We start from the raw sequence: 15,410 nt of genomic DNA on the forward strand, positions 1-15,410 counted from the left end.
CTGTGTTCAATGTGCAAATCTAAAAAATCCGAGTGAAATAGATTAATGAGGCTCTGAGTCCCTCAAAACTTTCCCTCCCCCCACCTCTCCCAAGAACATTTGAGACACCTAGGGGTGGTATGAAGTCAGGATGGGAAGGTGGGCTCAGCTTTATAAATAAGTTTAAGCCTCCGGCCTTTGCTTTCCAACACCAAAGAGGCTTCACTTTGCTGTATTTTCTCTGCCCTTTCTCCCTCTTTGTCCCCAAGTATCAGTATGTGATGACAGGCTCAGCCTCTGTAACGGTAGTGACAGTATTTCTTGAGCCAAAAATCAGACCTCATGGCGTGTGACAAGTGTGCGTGTGTGGGTGAGAACAGAGTGGCAGAATATTTGACATGGGAGCAGCTTGGGCAGTCCAGGGCACATGGCACTGCACCTGACACCTTCCCTGGCAGATCCCCCACATTCCATGGTTGTCTTCTGATGGGGCCACATGTGCTGCAGATCATGCCTGAAGCCCTCGCAGCTCCATGGCCATGGGTTCCCACCCCCAGAGTGCAGGTGCTGGTGTCAGCCTGCCTGGCCTGGCCTGGCTCTGTCCAGAGCGCTCCCTGCCCCGGCTATTTGTGCAGCTGTATCAGCCTCAGATCTCAGCCTGTTCATTCCGACCCGAATACAGAGGCTGGGTCTGGAGGAGCCACATAGTGGGCTTCATACTCCCTGACCTGGCAAGTTTTCCCCCCAGAGCCTGCACCAATGGCACCTCTCCCTATTCTGCCTCTTAACTGGGTCCTCCAGGGCCCTCCTCACACACCCACGTGGTCAGGCAGCAGAGGCTTCCCCAAGATGGCCACACCCCACTCTCCACACCTCTCTATGCAGCATTTGTAGCTGTAGACTGAGTCCCACGGATTGTAAAGGCATGCTCATGTTGGGTTAGAGGGAGCTCAGCATCTTCCTGGAGGACATGGTTCACTCCCATGAGAGCTCAGTGTGCCTTTCCTCCCCTGCTGCAGCCCAGAGCGGGAGACAGCGACTGGCTCGGATATCAGGTACCACATCCTGGGAACATTGCCCTCCAGGGTCAGCCCCCTCCAAGGCGCTCTCGGGCCCAAGGGAGCCACATCACTCTGCAGGCCAGCCCCCAGGCCCCAACCCCAGCCCCAGCGTCTGGGGGAGGCCAAGGAGGGCCCCTGTGCTCCACCAGGTGGCTTGGGAGCTGCTGCTGTTTCTATGCATTCATTTACTCCCTTCACACAAGATCATTTTTATCTGGGATCTCTTTTTTTTTTCCCTTTTTGTCTTCAAAAACCACATCACACAAAATGTGGCTTCCTTGGCTCTGCTTTAAAAAAAAAAAAAAAAAAGTTCTTCCATTTGGAGAATTACCTGCTAAATTCAGTGACTTGAGGGCTACCCAAAGAAGGAGGAAGCCGAAAGTTGAGTGTTCCCTTGGTTTGGTCATACTTTTGGGCTCCTCCCTGACTGAGGAACAACAGACTGCAGGCCTGGGGCAGGCTGGGTGTAGGGCAGGGAGGGGATGAGGTCCTGCTGCCCCAGTCAGCTGAGACCCAGACCTCTCAAACCTGCCTGGGGAAAGGCAAGGCCACCAGAGGCCACGCTAAGCAGATTTCTACCAGCTGCACCTCCCCATCCCCTTGCCCCCGTCTGAGCAATCAGCTTGACAACTGCCTCTGAGAACAAGCCCCTGAGAATGCCTCCCGCACCCCTGCTCCCACCCTGCTTCTTCCAGAAAGAGAGGCCCTGTGGCCTATGCTTCTCAGAAACCATGGCTGCTAAATGCCACTGTGGAGGAGAACATCATCTTTGAGAGTCCCTTCAACAAACAACGGTAAAAGCCTGCTGGAGGGAGGCAGGATGGGGGAAGGGAGGAACTGTCTCTGGCCAGCCTACCCCAGTTCCGGGCCCCTCCATCGATCACCCACACCCAGCCATCTCACTCACCAGGCGCTTATCTGCACTCCAGCCTCTCCATATGGTGCACCTGGAGAGGGGCCAGGTGTGCCTGAGCATCGGGGCAATCCAGCTCCCGGAGGGAAGAGGGCAGGTGCGGAGGGAAGGGAGAGAGGCCTGCTGCCTTTTCTCTAGCTGGTGGGAGGGCTAGCCAGCTCTCTCTCTGAGTCTCCATTCGCCTGACTTCTGCACTATTTTCCCTCCAATGATAATAGTTAGGGCTAGCATCGATTGAGCTCTTATCACATACCAGGCCCAGTGCCGAGCTCTTTGTACACGGAATTTCCTCTCATGTTTACAACAACCTCAGTAGGTAGGTACTATTATTATTCCTACTCTACAGATGAAGAACCAAGTCTCAGAAAGGTTAGGTAACTTACCCAAGGCCACCCAGCCAGTAAGTGACCAAGATGGGTCTCAAATCCAAAGCTGCCTCACACCTAAATACATGTTTTTCACCAAGATACACTGATGCCTCCATGAACTCTGGCTGGCACCTGCCCAGGCCAAGGGCTGGCTGGGGAAGTATGAGAGGAACAAGCTGGGCAAATATTTGACCAGCCATCATCATTACTGCCTAAACCAACCAGCAGTGATTTTCCCTAGCAGTGCCCCAAGCATGGGCTCCGGCTGCAGCTTTTCCCACTGCATAGAGACCATGAGTGCCTTTTCATCACTTACTCTGCATGTTTGCTCCCAACTAATTCCATCCCTCTAGTATTTAACCTGCCCAAACGCTGTGTGAAGTGCTGATCTCAGCTCTTTTCAAGCTCACATGGTGTTTGCTTGCACCCAAGCGGGAGGCCCATTAAAGCCATTGCTTACCCTGGGCACAGCTACCCAGAGACTAATGACCCTCTGCAAGTGCTCAGGGCAACTCTGACCAGGCTGACCAGGTGCACCCTCTGCCTCTACCCATGCCAGGTACAAGATGGTCATTGAGGCCTGCTCTCTGCAGCCAGACATCGACATCCTGCCCCATGGAGACCAGACCCAGATTGGGGAACGGGTTAGTAGCAGCCTCTGAGGGGTTTTTTCAAAGCCAGGATCCCCAACCTATCACGCCCTGAGACACTACTCAGGAGAGTGGGTAACCAGGAAATAGGAGACGTTGAAGGCTGAAGAGTTGCCTGCAGTGAGGTCAAACATGATGTCCTTGATGATGTCCTTTGACAGGTTTTCAGTCTTGCTTGGAGGGCAAGGTCAGCTTAGCGCCCTCCCAGGCTGGGATCTTCTTCATTTGTGCCCCAGCTATATACTGAGAGCCCACGCAGCACTGTGCTCAGCCTGGGTGGTATTGTTCCTGTTCATCCTCCGGATGGGGTCCCCTCCACAAGCTTAGAGGAATAGAATTCTCCTGTGACTGTCCTCCCTTTGTGTGATTTAAATCCCTACTGCCTCTCTCTTTGTTTGCATTGGTCAGATGGTCCCTAGCACCTACAGGATGAATCTTTAAAGACTTGGGGCTCGTGCTCCCCTTTTCCAAATGAATTCAGTAAACACTCAAGTTCCTTCTCTCTGCAAGGCGAGAAGCGGGCAAAGAAGTGGATAGAGCCAGGCCTCCGTCCCAAAGAGCTCACAGTCCAGTAGGGGCCAGGACAGTGTCCCCTGAATGGCTGAGGGCATGATCTGTTCCTTCTCTTTGGTGACAGGGCATCAACCTGTCTGGTGGTCAGCGCCAGCGAATCAGTGTGGCCCGAGCCCTCTACCAGCATGCCAACGTTGTCTTCTTGGTGAGTGCACCAGCTGGCAGTTCCCTTGGGGTCCTGGTCTCTGGCTGCCTCCCAGGCCTAACCTCCACCTCCCCCTGACCCACCATCATCCAACAATCTCCCTCTCCAGGAGTAAACCCCTCCTGCCAGATATATTGCCTAATTATCCTATAGGGAAACTGAGGCAGGCAAGGAGAGCACGAATGACCCATTGCAGACTTCAGATTGAGCTCTGCAGTAGCCAATGAGGAGAGGCAAGCTGTAGTTACAGGCGGCCTGTCTGTGGGACAGCCCAATCCCTCAACACTTACGCAGCCCAACTATAAGAATGGCTGATACACGGAATGTGTGCTGCCACTTCCCATCTTATGCCCAGGACAGACATTGCTAATTGTTCACAGCATTATTTCCCATAGACCTTAACTCATCCTCAGAATCCTTCTCAACACAGCACTCCAGGTAACCACTAGCTATCAAACATGAGATAAAACTTATTCGCTATCTTTACGCTACTTTGTGTCAAGCTCTGTTGTGTCAGGTTTCTTGACTGACACTGAAGAATTCTAAGACCCAGTCCTTGGCCTCGAAGATTTAGAATCTGATAAGAGAGACAGAGCTCACCCAGTTCAAGAGGTCCAGCCCAGTTCAAAACCAAACTGTGCGGCATGAACTATGAGGAGGACTTGTCCAGGGAATCAACTGTGAGGGCTGGAGTAATCAGGGAGGGCTTCCTGGAGGAGAGCCTCAAAGGGAAAGCCGATTAAACAGAAGGAAAGAGGGAGGCCATTTGCACAGGGAGTTGGAAGAAGGAAGCCCAAGTCTCTGATTCCAGCTTTATTCCCTCCCCTCTCCCTACACCACACGCACAAGCACTCCTTTACTAAAGACACTTCACAGTGGGAAGGTTCTTAGTGTCCGTTACCATCTGACACAGGCACAGCATTTTACAAAGCATTGGTGTATTTGCGATCTCTTGTGAGATTTAAACAACCCTGCTAGAGAAAAGTGAGGCAGACATTTTATTTCAGCAAATGTTGATGAAGCGTCTACTCTGTGCCAGCCACAAGCACAAGAAGTGTCAGTTCTTGGGAGTGCCATAGTCAGCAATGGACAAACAACGATCAGATCTGGCTTTGCGCCAGTGTCACGGGAAGAGAGAGGAAGGAAGGGTAGGCATGGGGGTCAGGACAGGACGCGGAGGAGCTGATACTTAGGTGAACGAAGGATGGGTAGGCGTTCACAAGACAGACAAAAAGCAGAACAGTGCTCCAGGCAGAGGAGCAGCTCAGGAGAGGGCCCAGACGGCAGGCTTCCTGGGAACCTGGAATGCAGAGTGCTGGGAAAGCACAGATGGCACATGAGTCTAGAAGGGAAAGTGAGAGGTTATAAAGCACTTGGAACACCAGCCCACAGGGTTTGACTTTAGAGATGATGGGGAGCTGTTGAAGGTCCAGGAGTCAGGCAGTGAAGTGATTAGATCCGTTTGAGAGTGATATCTGACAACTGCCCCATTTTAAGATAAGGTAACCAAGGCCCAGTGAGTTGTCCAAAGCCACACAGCTAACTAACTTCAGTCCCTAGACCAAAGTTGATAGAACTCTAATGGATTTTATACTCATTGTCACCCCTCCCCGCCATACCTGTCCCTACCCTCTACTCTCCTTCTCTCCCTTCTGCCCAGGATGACCCCTTCTCAGCTCTGGATATCCATCTGAGTGACCACTTGATGCAGGCTGGCATCCTTGAGCTTCTCCGGGACGACAAGAGGACAGTAGTCCTAGTGACCCACAAGCTACAGTACCTGCCCCATGCAGACTGGGTGAGGGGGAACAAGGGGGTCAGGCTACAGGGGCCAGGGCTGGGGAGGCTGTCAAGCATCTTGGCAGGAACCAATCAGTTGTCTTGGTAGCAATTGCTGAGGGCCACAAAGCATAAGAGGCCAGCACTGGATGACTTTATGCATGCTGGGCATCTCAGGGAGACCCTGTACAGGCCAGGGGTTTGGTGTCACCCAGACCCACAGGCACTCCCCATCCTGGCCTGGGCCCCGGTGATACACTCAAGACTGGCACCAAGAAGTCTCAGGAATAATCACGCGCTCACTTCTCACCTTCTGATTCCTGCCCTTTTGATGACCCATCCCCCTGGCCACTGGGAGTGCCCATTTGGATGGAAAAGCCATCTTCCCACCCTATGACCTTCCTGGGGTGGATGGATGCACCACCCTGGGAATCATATGGGAAATATGGAACCAAACAATAGCAGTAGTAATAGAAACTTCAGGCTGGGTGCAGTGGCTCACACCTGTAATCCCAGCACTTTGGGAGGCCAAGGCAAGAGGTTCACTGGAGCCCAGGAGTTTAAGGCTGCGGTGAACCATGATCACGCCACTGCACTCCACTCCAGACTGGGCGACGGAGTGAGACCTTGTCTCTGAAAACTTAAAAAAAAAAAAGAAAGAAAGAAAGAAAGAAACATTAATATTATCAATAGAGTCCAATGTTGTAAAACCCCTCATTAACTAAATTCCCATCTCATCAGTAGGTAGAAAATAATTACTTTTTGATTTATTAGAAAGCATTTAATTTTTAAGAGGGAGATCATGTGACTTTTGAGATCTAGGTCCTGCCTACACCTATATAAATTTTCCTCTGAACAATAGCCAAAATTGAGGCCGTCTCTGAGCTTCAGGCCCGTGCTGAATGGCTCTGCTTATTTTCCCCAAGACGAATCTTCCTTCCACGTATAATGAGACCCGTCCAGTATAAAAAAGAACCAAAATCACCCAAAGAAAAAAGACCCAAAGAAAAGACCCAAAGACCCAAAGATTTAAATATATATACAGATACAGAAGGTTTGTTTCTGAGTTTCTGTAGTGACCCTGGCAATACCTTGTAGTTCAGGACAATCCTGAGGAACAAAGTGCTAGGTTCCTTGAGGAACCAGTGACCAGGACTCTCGAGCCCCTTGAATCCCAGCATAGGGAGGGAGGGGGTGAGGGCAGCAGGGGTGGATGTCTGAATTAATGGCAGGTCTACGTGGTGGTGTCATTGAGTGTTCCAAATAAAAAGTTTCATTAAGCCGAGTGCAGTGGCTCATGCCTATAATTCCAGCACCTTGTGAGGCCAAGGTGGGTGGATTGCTTGAGCCCAGGAGTTCGAGATCAGCCTGGCGTAACATGGTAAAACCCCGTCCCTACAAAAAAAAAAAAATCAAAAAATTAGCCAGGTATGGTGGCGTACACCTGTGGTCCCAGCTACTCAGGAAGCTGAGACAGGAGGATGGCTTGAGCCAGGAAGCAGAGATTGCAGTGAGCTGAGATGGTGTCACTGTACCCCAGCCTAGGCAACAGAGTGAGACCCTGTCTAAAAACAAACAAACAAACAAACAAACAAACAAAAAAAGATTTATTGATTCCAAAGAGGCATGGCCACACACACTTAGACCAGCAGGTGCTTTGCTAAGCCTTGATGGAGGCTGCCAGACCCGCCGTCAAGAGGAGCTAAGGGTAGTGTACAATGAGCCTGCATCGTGTATGACAGCTGCTGCCATGGGTGGAGTGCTTGTGGGTAACAAGCCTGCCTGAGCAGGATGCACTAATTTGCTCTGCAAACCCAGCCATTGAGAATTGCCCCTCAGATGTACCGAACTCTAGGTCCTAGGAGTATGTTGGTGGGTCTAGGTTATCAATACCAGCCCACTTGCAGTGGATGAGCTGGAGGCCATTTGTAGTGAGGAAAGGGATATGTCCACCTCCATCTCAGACTCCACATTTGAGGGATGTGACCACCATTCCTCCCCAGCCAGCCCCCAAACTAGGTTTGTTTCTGCCTTTTCAGATCATTGCCATGAAGGATGGCACCATCCAGAGGGAGGGTACCCTCAAGGACTTCCAGAGGTCTGAGTGCCAGCTCTTTGAGCACTGGAAGACCCTCATGAACCGGCAGGACCAAGAGCTGGAGAAGGTGGGTATATCCAGGGGTGGCCAAGCAGCCACCCCTGGATGCGAAGGTTCTGCTAGAACCTGAACTCATAAAGGTCTTCCTATCCTTACTGCCCCAGGAAGCCCCCTAAAGGGTAGATGTGGGAGCTGGGCATGAACTTGCTCCTACCAGAGAAGAGACAGTACCTGTGCCAGGTACCCAGGGCAGAATCAGGTGGGCACCTTTGCCTTATCCTGAGATAGATACTATTTAGTTGCAGAGTTTCAGAAAATCAACTCAAACTGGCAAAGAAAACTAAGCAAAGAAAACAAGAGGGAGTTAAGGATTTTTTGACCCATGAAACCAAAAAGTCCAGGTGTGTCATAGCTTTAAGTGTGCTGGAGCCAGGTCGTCAGTGTCATCAGAAATCTGTTTCTCCCACCTCTTGGCTCTGCTGCCCTCAAAGTGGCTCCATTCTCATGGTATCAGTGAGGGCCAGCAGCAGTCTTAGGTTTACATTCTCCCAGCTCAACAACTCTGCCAGAAAAAAAGCGCCTCTTTCACCATAGTTCAGCAAAAGTTCCAGGGCTGGGTCTCATTTGTCCAGTTTGCTCATGTGCCCACCCCTGAACAAATCACTGTGGCCAGGGATGTGGAATATGAGGATTGGCCTGTCCTGAGTCATGTGCCCACTTTGGGAGCCAGACCCACCTGAATCACAGAGACTAAAAATAGGGGAAGAGTGGTTCCCCACAGGGATATGGGGGTGCTATTATCTCATGAAGGGGAAGGACTAAATCCTGGCAAGATGAATGTGTGTCTGTCTGCTCCTCCCTCAGGCAGGGACAATGTGGAAACCTGACATTGGTCATCACTAGGGTAGTTATGCCTTAACTTCCCCTTCCCCCACCAACCATATACCCTGAAGGCATTGGTCAGGCCACATCTGTCTTATAGGAGACTGTCACAGAGAGAAAAGCCACAGAGCCACCCCAGGGTCTATCTCGTACCATGTCCTCGAGGGATGGCCTTCTGCAGGATGAGGAAGAGGAGGAAGGTACAGGCGATGGGACTGGGAGTGAAATTATGGCCTGAGGTCTGATCAGCCACAGAAAGGCTAAGGTTTGGGGTTCTGGGTGTGGTGCAGTAGTGTGCCTTTGATTAAATGGCTTCCCTCTGTGTGCCTCCGTTGTCCCCTCTGTAAGTGGGGAGAAAACGCCCCCTGATTCACCCTCAGAGGGATGGAAATGTGTAGCCACAGAGTGGGTTCTTGCGGCCTGCAGAGGAGGCAGCTGAGAGCGATGAGGACGACAACTTGTCGTCTGTGCTGCACCAGCGTGCCGAGATCCCATGGCGAGCCTGCGCAAAGTACCTGTCCTCTGCCGGCATCCTGCTCCTGTCGCTGCTGGTCTTCTCACAGCTGCTCAAGCACATGGTCCTGGTGGCCATTGACTACTGGCTGGCCAAGTGGACCGACAGCGCCCTGACCCTGACCCCTGCAGCCAGGAACTGTTCCCTCAGCCAGGTGTGACCGGTGGCCCGTGGCAGAGACTGGGAGTGGGGGTGGGGGAAGGGCTGAGCCCATGGGCACCCCAGAACCCCAGCTCACTCTCTGCCTGTGAAGGAGTGCTCGCTCGACCAGACTGTCTACGCCATGGTGTTCACGGTGCTCTGCAGCCTGGGCATCGTGCTGTGCCTCGTCACGTCTGTCACTGTGGAATGGACAGGGCTGAAGGTGGCCAAGAGGCTGCACCGCAGCCTGCTGAACCGGATCATCCTAGCCCCTATGAGGTACCCCTCTCCCCTGGCCAGGCTGAGGCTGTGAGCAAGTCACTGTCCTCTGAGCCTTAGTCTTCCCATCTATAAAATGGGGATATACAACGTCTGTCACAAGCTTGTGGAGGTGACTCAAGGAGACAGTGTGTGTAAAAGTGCCCTCCTTGTGCAAGAAGCAGGGAGAAACTGGCATTTACTCAGCCAGATACTGTGACAGGCATTGTGTGTGGTTAGCTCATCTAATTGTCACCATGGCCCTTTAAAGAGAGCGTCTGCACGTCCAGGTAAAGATTGGTTTCACCTCCCTAAGCAGGTGTAATTTGCCCATCCCCACCCATGAGTTCAGCTCCCTACCCTCCCCTCCCTCTCTCTCCCTCAGCCAGCCTCAGGTTTTGACACTGGGGGAACAGGTAGCTGTTCTATTAATAATTTCCTGTAATGGGATGGATAAAAATCTCAAAGTCCACTTGATGTCAAAGAGGTTTAAAGTTGTCACTGCCCAATTGGTTGGCCAACTTGGTTTACAAACACAACAGGCCAACAGGTTTTCTGGCCCCTTGTCAAGGCTAGACCTCACTGTCTAACTGCACTTTTCACTTTCCAGCCTCATGAGTTTTCCGTGGCCCACAGATATGGCCGCCGAGTTTACTGACTCTGTTTGCCCCAGCTCTGTAATTCTGAAACTCCCTGGTTGGGGTTGGGCTGACTCTGGGTCAGCCAGCCAGCAGGCTGTCCCCAGGACCCTGTTCCCCTTGGCAGGTTGTCCCTCTGGAGAGGACTCTGTGTCCCAGGAGGACAGCTGCTGAGTCAGGCTGAGCCGGCAGCTGAGAAAAGCGGCAGTGGTCAGATGGGCTTGAGAACCTGAGAGGCTAATGAAAGGCCAGCGCCCCTTTGGGCAGCTGCAGGAATTCACGGGGATACAGGCCAGATATCTACAAATTGGCAGAGGACGCCAGACCCATGAATGACTCCAAAGACACTTACATGAAATAAGTAACTATCTCATTCAGTAAACAGGAAGTAAATCAATGGACAAATGAGTAACTCTTCCTCTGACTGCCTCTTAGGTTTTTTGAGACCACGCCCCTTGGGAGCATCCTGAACAGATTTTCATCCGACTGTAACACCATCGACCAGGTACAGAGGACGGTGCCACACTTTCTCCCTGTCCAGAGACACCCCGGACCCCTGGGGGCTTCTCCTGTCTGAGGCTGGGTTCCCCAGATCAGGTGATCACAGCCCTCCAGGAGGAAGCCAGTGTCCCTGATCTGATTATAATGCTGCCTCAGAGCTGGGGCCTCCCCGGTGGGAGCCTCATAATAAGGCTGAGGGAAACCAGATCCCTTTATCTTCCACCAGAGATCCCACTGGCTCTCTCTAGTAAAGTTCCAGCATATTCTGAACCAAGGTCACTGACTGTATGGAGAATATTCATTTTTGATTCAGCCTGTGTTCTTTATTTACCATCGTACTAGATGGTATGAAAACAAAATCTTGATTCCTGCCTCAGGGAGTCTACCTTGTAGCTGGAAAGATAAGATGTGTGCCTATAATAAAGTGAGAGCAAGTCCGGGCTCAGTGCCTCACTCCTGTAACCCCAACACTTTGGTAGGCGGAGGCAGGCGGATCACTTGAGGCCAGGTGTTCAAGACCAGCCTGGCCAACATGATGAAATCCCTTCTCTACTAAAAATACAAAAATATTAGTCAGGTGTGTTGGCAGGCACCTGTAATCCCAACTACTTGGGAAGCTGAGGCAGGAGAATCATTTGAACCCGAGAGGCAGAGGCTGCAGTGAGCTGAGATTACGCTGCTACATCTGGTCTGGGCAACAGTGAGACTCGGTCTCAGAAAAATAAAGGATCAAAAAATAAAGTGAGAGCAAAACATGGTGGCCGGTAGCACTCTAAACATAGTTAATACCAAAACTCACCTCACTCTCTCCCCCTTGTCTCCCTCAGCACATCCCATCCACACTGGAGTGCCTGAGCCGCTCCACCCTGCTCTGTGTCTCAGCCCTGGCCGTCATCTCCTATGTCACACCTGTGTTCCTCGTGGCCCTCTTGCCCCTGGCCATTGTGTGCTACTTCATCCAGAAGTACTTCCGGGTGGCGTCCAGGTGATGGCCTCAGGGGTGATGGGTGGGAGGTGCTTTGCAATGTGCAGTTTGCTAGACTCATCGTTATAGAAGCAGTAGGGTCATGTTCCCTCCAAAAAATAAAAGCAAAAAACAGAAATGAAGGAAATAGAAATATCCACATTTTATTCCACTACCCTAGTATAATAGTCTGCCAACACACTCACACACTGAGGTTGACATCTGAATTATTTCCTTGGGAGATATGGTCAGGACTGGAATTGCTAGGTCATGATAAATGCACATTTTATGCCCTTCATTCATTTGGCAACATGCTTCCCAGGAGGGTTGCATCATTCTAGTGGTCAGGCTGATTGCCAATGCATGAAATCGGAGGGCACCTGATTGAAGCACTGTTACGATAACATCTCCCAGCACATGTGAGTCCAGAGTGTAGCTGTAAGCCTTGACTTGAGGGAGCCTCTCACAGCCATTCTCATGGATCACATTTGCCCTCGTGAGCTTTGGATCCATTCACACGTCTTTCCTCATCAAAATTTTCTAAGAATGTTCTCTAGGGAGTTCTTTCTGAGAGTGATTCTGCTAAAGTCATAGATTCAAAGAATTGTGGGAAAAAAAGAACCTCTAGGCCAGTGTTTCTCAAAGTGCCAATTACAACCCATCAGTGGGTCATGAAATCAGTATCATGGATCACAACCAGCATTTTTTAAAAAATGAAATAGAACAGAAAACATCAGACTGTATTCATAGAGTAACAGCAAACTTTGCCTCATGAAACCTTTGTTCTGGTCATGTAGGTGTGTGAGTACTGACTTGTGAGATAAAATATATTTCTGACTGCAGGTTGTGGTCAGAAAGGTTAAGTACCTTTCCCAAGGGCACATAGTTGGCTAGAAACTAGAGTCGAGACACTTATTAGCAATAATAAATAATAAAATTTAGATGCATTTTGGCCACAATTACCTGTCCCAAAGGATCAACATTTGTATAAATGGCTTTTTGCTTGGATGATCCAGAATGGCCCGACACCCACACGAGCAACATAGCTTTTTGACACTCATAAAATTACAGTGGCTTTCAAAGTGCTGCACAAGCTGTTCTACAAAGTTCATTTCTTCTGCCAGAGAAATAGCCCGGTCTCTCTGGCACCCACTCTGACCCTGGAGACGGTTTATCAGGGAAATCAACTTCCTGCATCCCAAATTGGCCTCCCTGTCACTGATGTGCTTGTCAAAATGCAGCTTTGGGGAGCAGGAGGCAATTCTGCTGCCATGGAAACCTCTGGCCTTACCCCAAGATGAAACCTATCATTTCATCACATCACTGGCCAGGGTCTAAAGAGCTCCTTGATGGGGTAAGTGGAAGACGGAGTTGAATGCTTTGAGTTTGGTCTTCTGTTCCTTTGGCCAGCTGTCTCAAGGTTCAGCTTGTTCACCTGTAAAATGGAACTAACACTGCCTGCCCAGCCTTAGCTCAGCTCGAGGCTGTGCACAGAAGTACAGGGACAGATGGCCACCTGGGGTGGACAATACTCAGGAAAGCAGTAACTATGCCCCACTTCAGGCTGTGTGTAAGCATTGTACATAAACGATCTCATTCAGTGCTCACAACAGCTTGATGGGCTGGAGTCACTGTCTTCCCCCTTCACGGGTAAGAAGCTGAGGCCTGGAGAGGTGAGGCTGTTCATCCACACAGCAGTAGCAGGTGGAGCTAGGCTTCAAGTCCAGGCCGAGCCCTGAGCCTGCCCTCTTAACTATTCCACTCTGTTCCCCACCATAGGGACCTGCAGCAGCTGGATGACACCACCCAGCTTCCACTGCTCTCGCACTTTGCTGAAACTGTGGAAGGGCTCACCACCATCCGGGCCTTCAGGTACGAGTCCACATTCCCCCAAGGTAGGAGTGGAACAGGGGTGGGGCCAGGGGCACAGGCCATGAGATTTGATTCTCAGGGCTCCATTAGGAAGGCCAAGGACATGTCTCTCTCAAGCCACCTCAGGCCCCAAGGCCCAAGGGATATCCACCAGCAGGGACAGGCCAGGTGGGCTCCCACTGAATGTTCTAGAGAGGAAAATTCCAGCTCTGTAGACAAGCCCAGGGCCTCTATGAGGCAGAGCATGAAAAGAAACAAAGCTGGGACAAGTCTTCATGTATCAATGCTAGAAAGGGCCTTAGGTGCAGGCCACCGTGGGCCCTTCTTTTATTAAGGAGCTCCTGTGTGCAAAACACTATGTTCAATACTGTACAGGCCAATCCCACTCATTCTGCGCTGCAACCCTTGGTGCTGAGAATGGTCATTTCCACTGCACAGATAAGGAAACTGAGGTGCAGAGACGTTCTATACCCGTTCTGTGTAAGGTACCACAAAGCCCGGACTTGAACGTATTTGCTCATGCAACTAACATTTACTGAGCCCTGACCATGTGCAAAGCCCCATGCCAGGCACTAAAAAGATGAGTCAAATGAGCCACTGCCCTGCAGGCATTTACAGCCCAGACTTTGGGCAGGCCAGGATAAACCCATGTGACAAGTACTCTGAAAAAAGCGGATTCAAGGGCTGTGGGAGCATAGGAGAGAGACAGTCAGGGAAGGTTTTTGTAGAGGAGGTGTCATCAGAACTAGGACTCAAAGGAGGGGCAGGAGTTCACCAGGCTGGAGGAATTCCTGAAAACTTCAGTGCCCCTACCATCCTCTCGCTATCCTGAGTGGTGATGTTGACGTGGACAGGAGCATCTGAGGCTGCCTGGCAAGTGGAGGAAGCTGTTGTTCCCCACTCCCCAAGGGTCTGTCTGATCTCCTGGGGCATCTCTCTTTTAGTGAGGCAGGCCAGAGACCCCTGACACACATAGTTGGGCTCTTTTCTCATCTTCACCCAGAGAGTGATAATAGGTTATTTTTAGGGTAGCACAGCTGCACGAAATGTGACAGTAACCATGAGACATCAAGCCCTGTGTCCAGGAGTAACCCTAGGGCACAAGGACCAGCCAAGGGCCCAGAGAGGCTTACATCTCCTCCCCCAACCCCTGAAGTCCAGCTTCAGCCCTGGAGAGGTACCCAGGCCCCTCTGCCCACTCCCTGAAGCACCTAGGGCCAGTGGAAAGCCACCTCTTAGGGATCTTGTCTAGGTAAAGAAGAGCAGAACAAAGCTCTGCCCTGGCCTTGGTGCTGCTCCCTGGATATCCCTCGCCCCTGGACAAGACCGTGCTGTGTCTTCCACAAAGAAGCTCCCTGGGGACTGGATTATGACTCTATAGTCTCCTCCCAGTCTCCTCTTCTCAAGCCTGAACTTCTCCCATTCCTTCACTTCCAGGTCCCTCCACATTACTGAGCCTAGCCTTTGCTCTAAGTTTTGATGATTTCCCTCTTTAAATTGGTGTCTCAGAGGGCCCTGGGGTAGAGAGATGGTGACTCTTCTAAAGTGGGCCAGATTTCCTTGTATGCAGATCCCAGCTTCCAGTAAGCAGCCTCCTATCGGGCCAAACCTGTGGTCAGCCAGAGCCACTGCTACCCAGTGAGGTCTTCCACACCCTACTGACACGGTGAATGAGTTTTAAATTTGAATGAAAGGCTTTTTAATCAACCCTGTACACGTTTAATGCATTGGCTTTAACCCAGCAGCCTGTTGAGAGCTATTACCATTTATTGATTGCCCACTTACTGCGTGCCAGGCACCGTGCTAAGTGTTGTATGTGCATTATTACATTTAATCCTCACAAGAACTGCATAACATCGGTACGAGTCACCACATTCTTCAGACGCAGAAACGAGACCCAGAGAGGCTGGGTAATCAATCCAAGGTCACACAGACTGCGGGGGCTGGCGCTGAGCTTGGAACTCAGGTTTGCCTGACCTTCTGGGCTTTCCTAAGAGATCTCATTTTTTCCCAAAAGAGTTTCAAGAGTGCCCAGCACTGGGCTCAGTGGTGGGCTCGGCGGTTATTTTCGTTC

At 51.0% G+C, this 15,410-nt stretch overlaps 1 protein-coding gene across 3 annotated transcripts in view; it reads left to right on the forward strand.

The window, feature by feature from the left end:
• The window catches only part of ABCC8 (ATP-binding cassette, sub-family C (CFTR/MRP), member 8), a 100,758-nt gene that overhangs the window by 76,077 nt on the left and 9,271 nt on the right, over positions 1 to 15,410 (forward strand). For all 3 annotated transcript variants that reach the window (XM_011992945.1, XM_011992946.1, XM_011992944.1), the window contains exons 18-29: positions 999 to 1,034; positions 1,736 to 1,834; positions 2,881 to 2,965; positions 3,609 to 3,689; positions 5,350 to 5,487; positions 7,508 to 7,633; positions 8,549 to 8,648; positions 8,875 to 9,116; positions 9,216 to 9,382; positions 10,435 to 10,504; positions 11,328 to 11,485; positions 13,244 to 13,336. In XM_011992945.1, coding sequence (XP_011848335.1) covers positions 999 to 1,034; positions 1,736 to 1,834; positions 2,881 to 2,965; positions 3,609 to 3,689; positions 5,350 to 5,487; positions 7,508 to 7,633; positions 8,549 to 8,648; positions 8,875 to 9,116; positions 9,216 to 9,382; positions 10,435 to 10,504; positions 11,328 to 11,485; positions 13,244 to 13,336 — 1,395 coding nt within the window. The remainder of the gene's footprint in view (positions 1 to 998; positions 1,035 to 1,735; positions 1,835 to 2,880; positions 2,966 to 3,608; positions 3,690 to 5,349; positions 5,488 to 7,507; positions 7,634 to 8,548; positions 8,649 to 8,874; positions 9,117 to 9,215; positions 9,383 to 10,434; positions 10,505 to 11,327; positions 11,486 to 13,243; positions 13,337 to 15,410) is intronic.

This window comes from Mandrillus leucophaeus, unplaced genomic scaffold (assembly GCF_000951045.1).
Source record: "Mandrillus leucophaeus isolate KB7577 unplaced genomic scaffold, Mleu.le_1.0 Scaffold420, whole genome shotgun sequence".
Lineage (NCBI taxonomy): Eukaryota > Metazoa > Chordata > Mammalia > Primates > Cercopithecidae > Mandrillus > Mandrillus leucophaeus.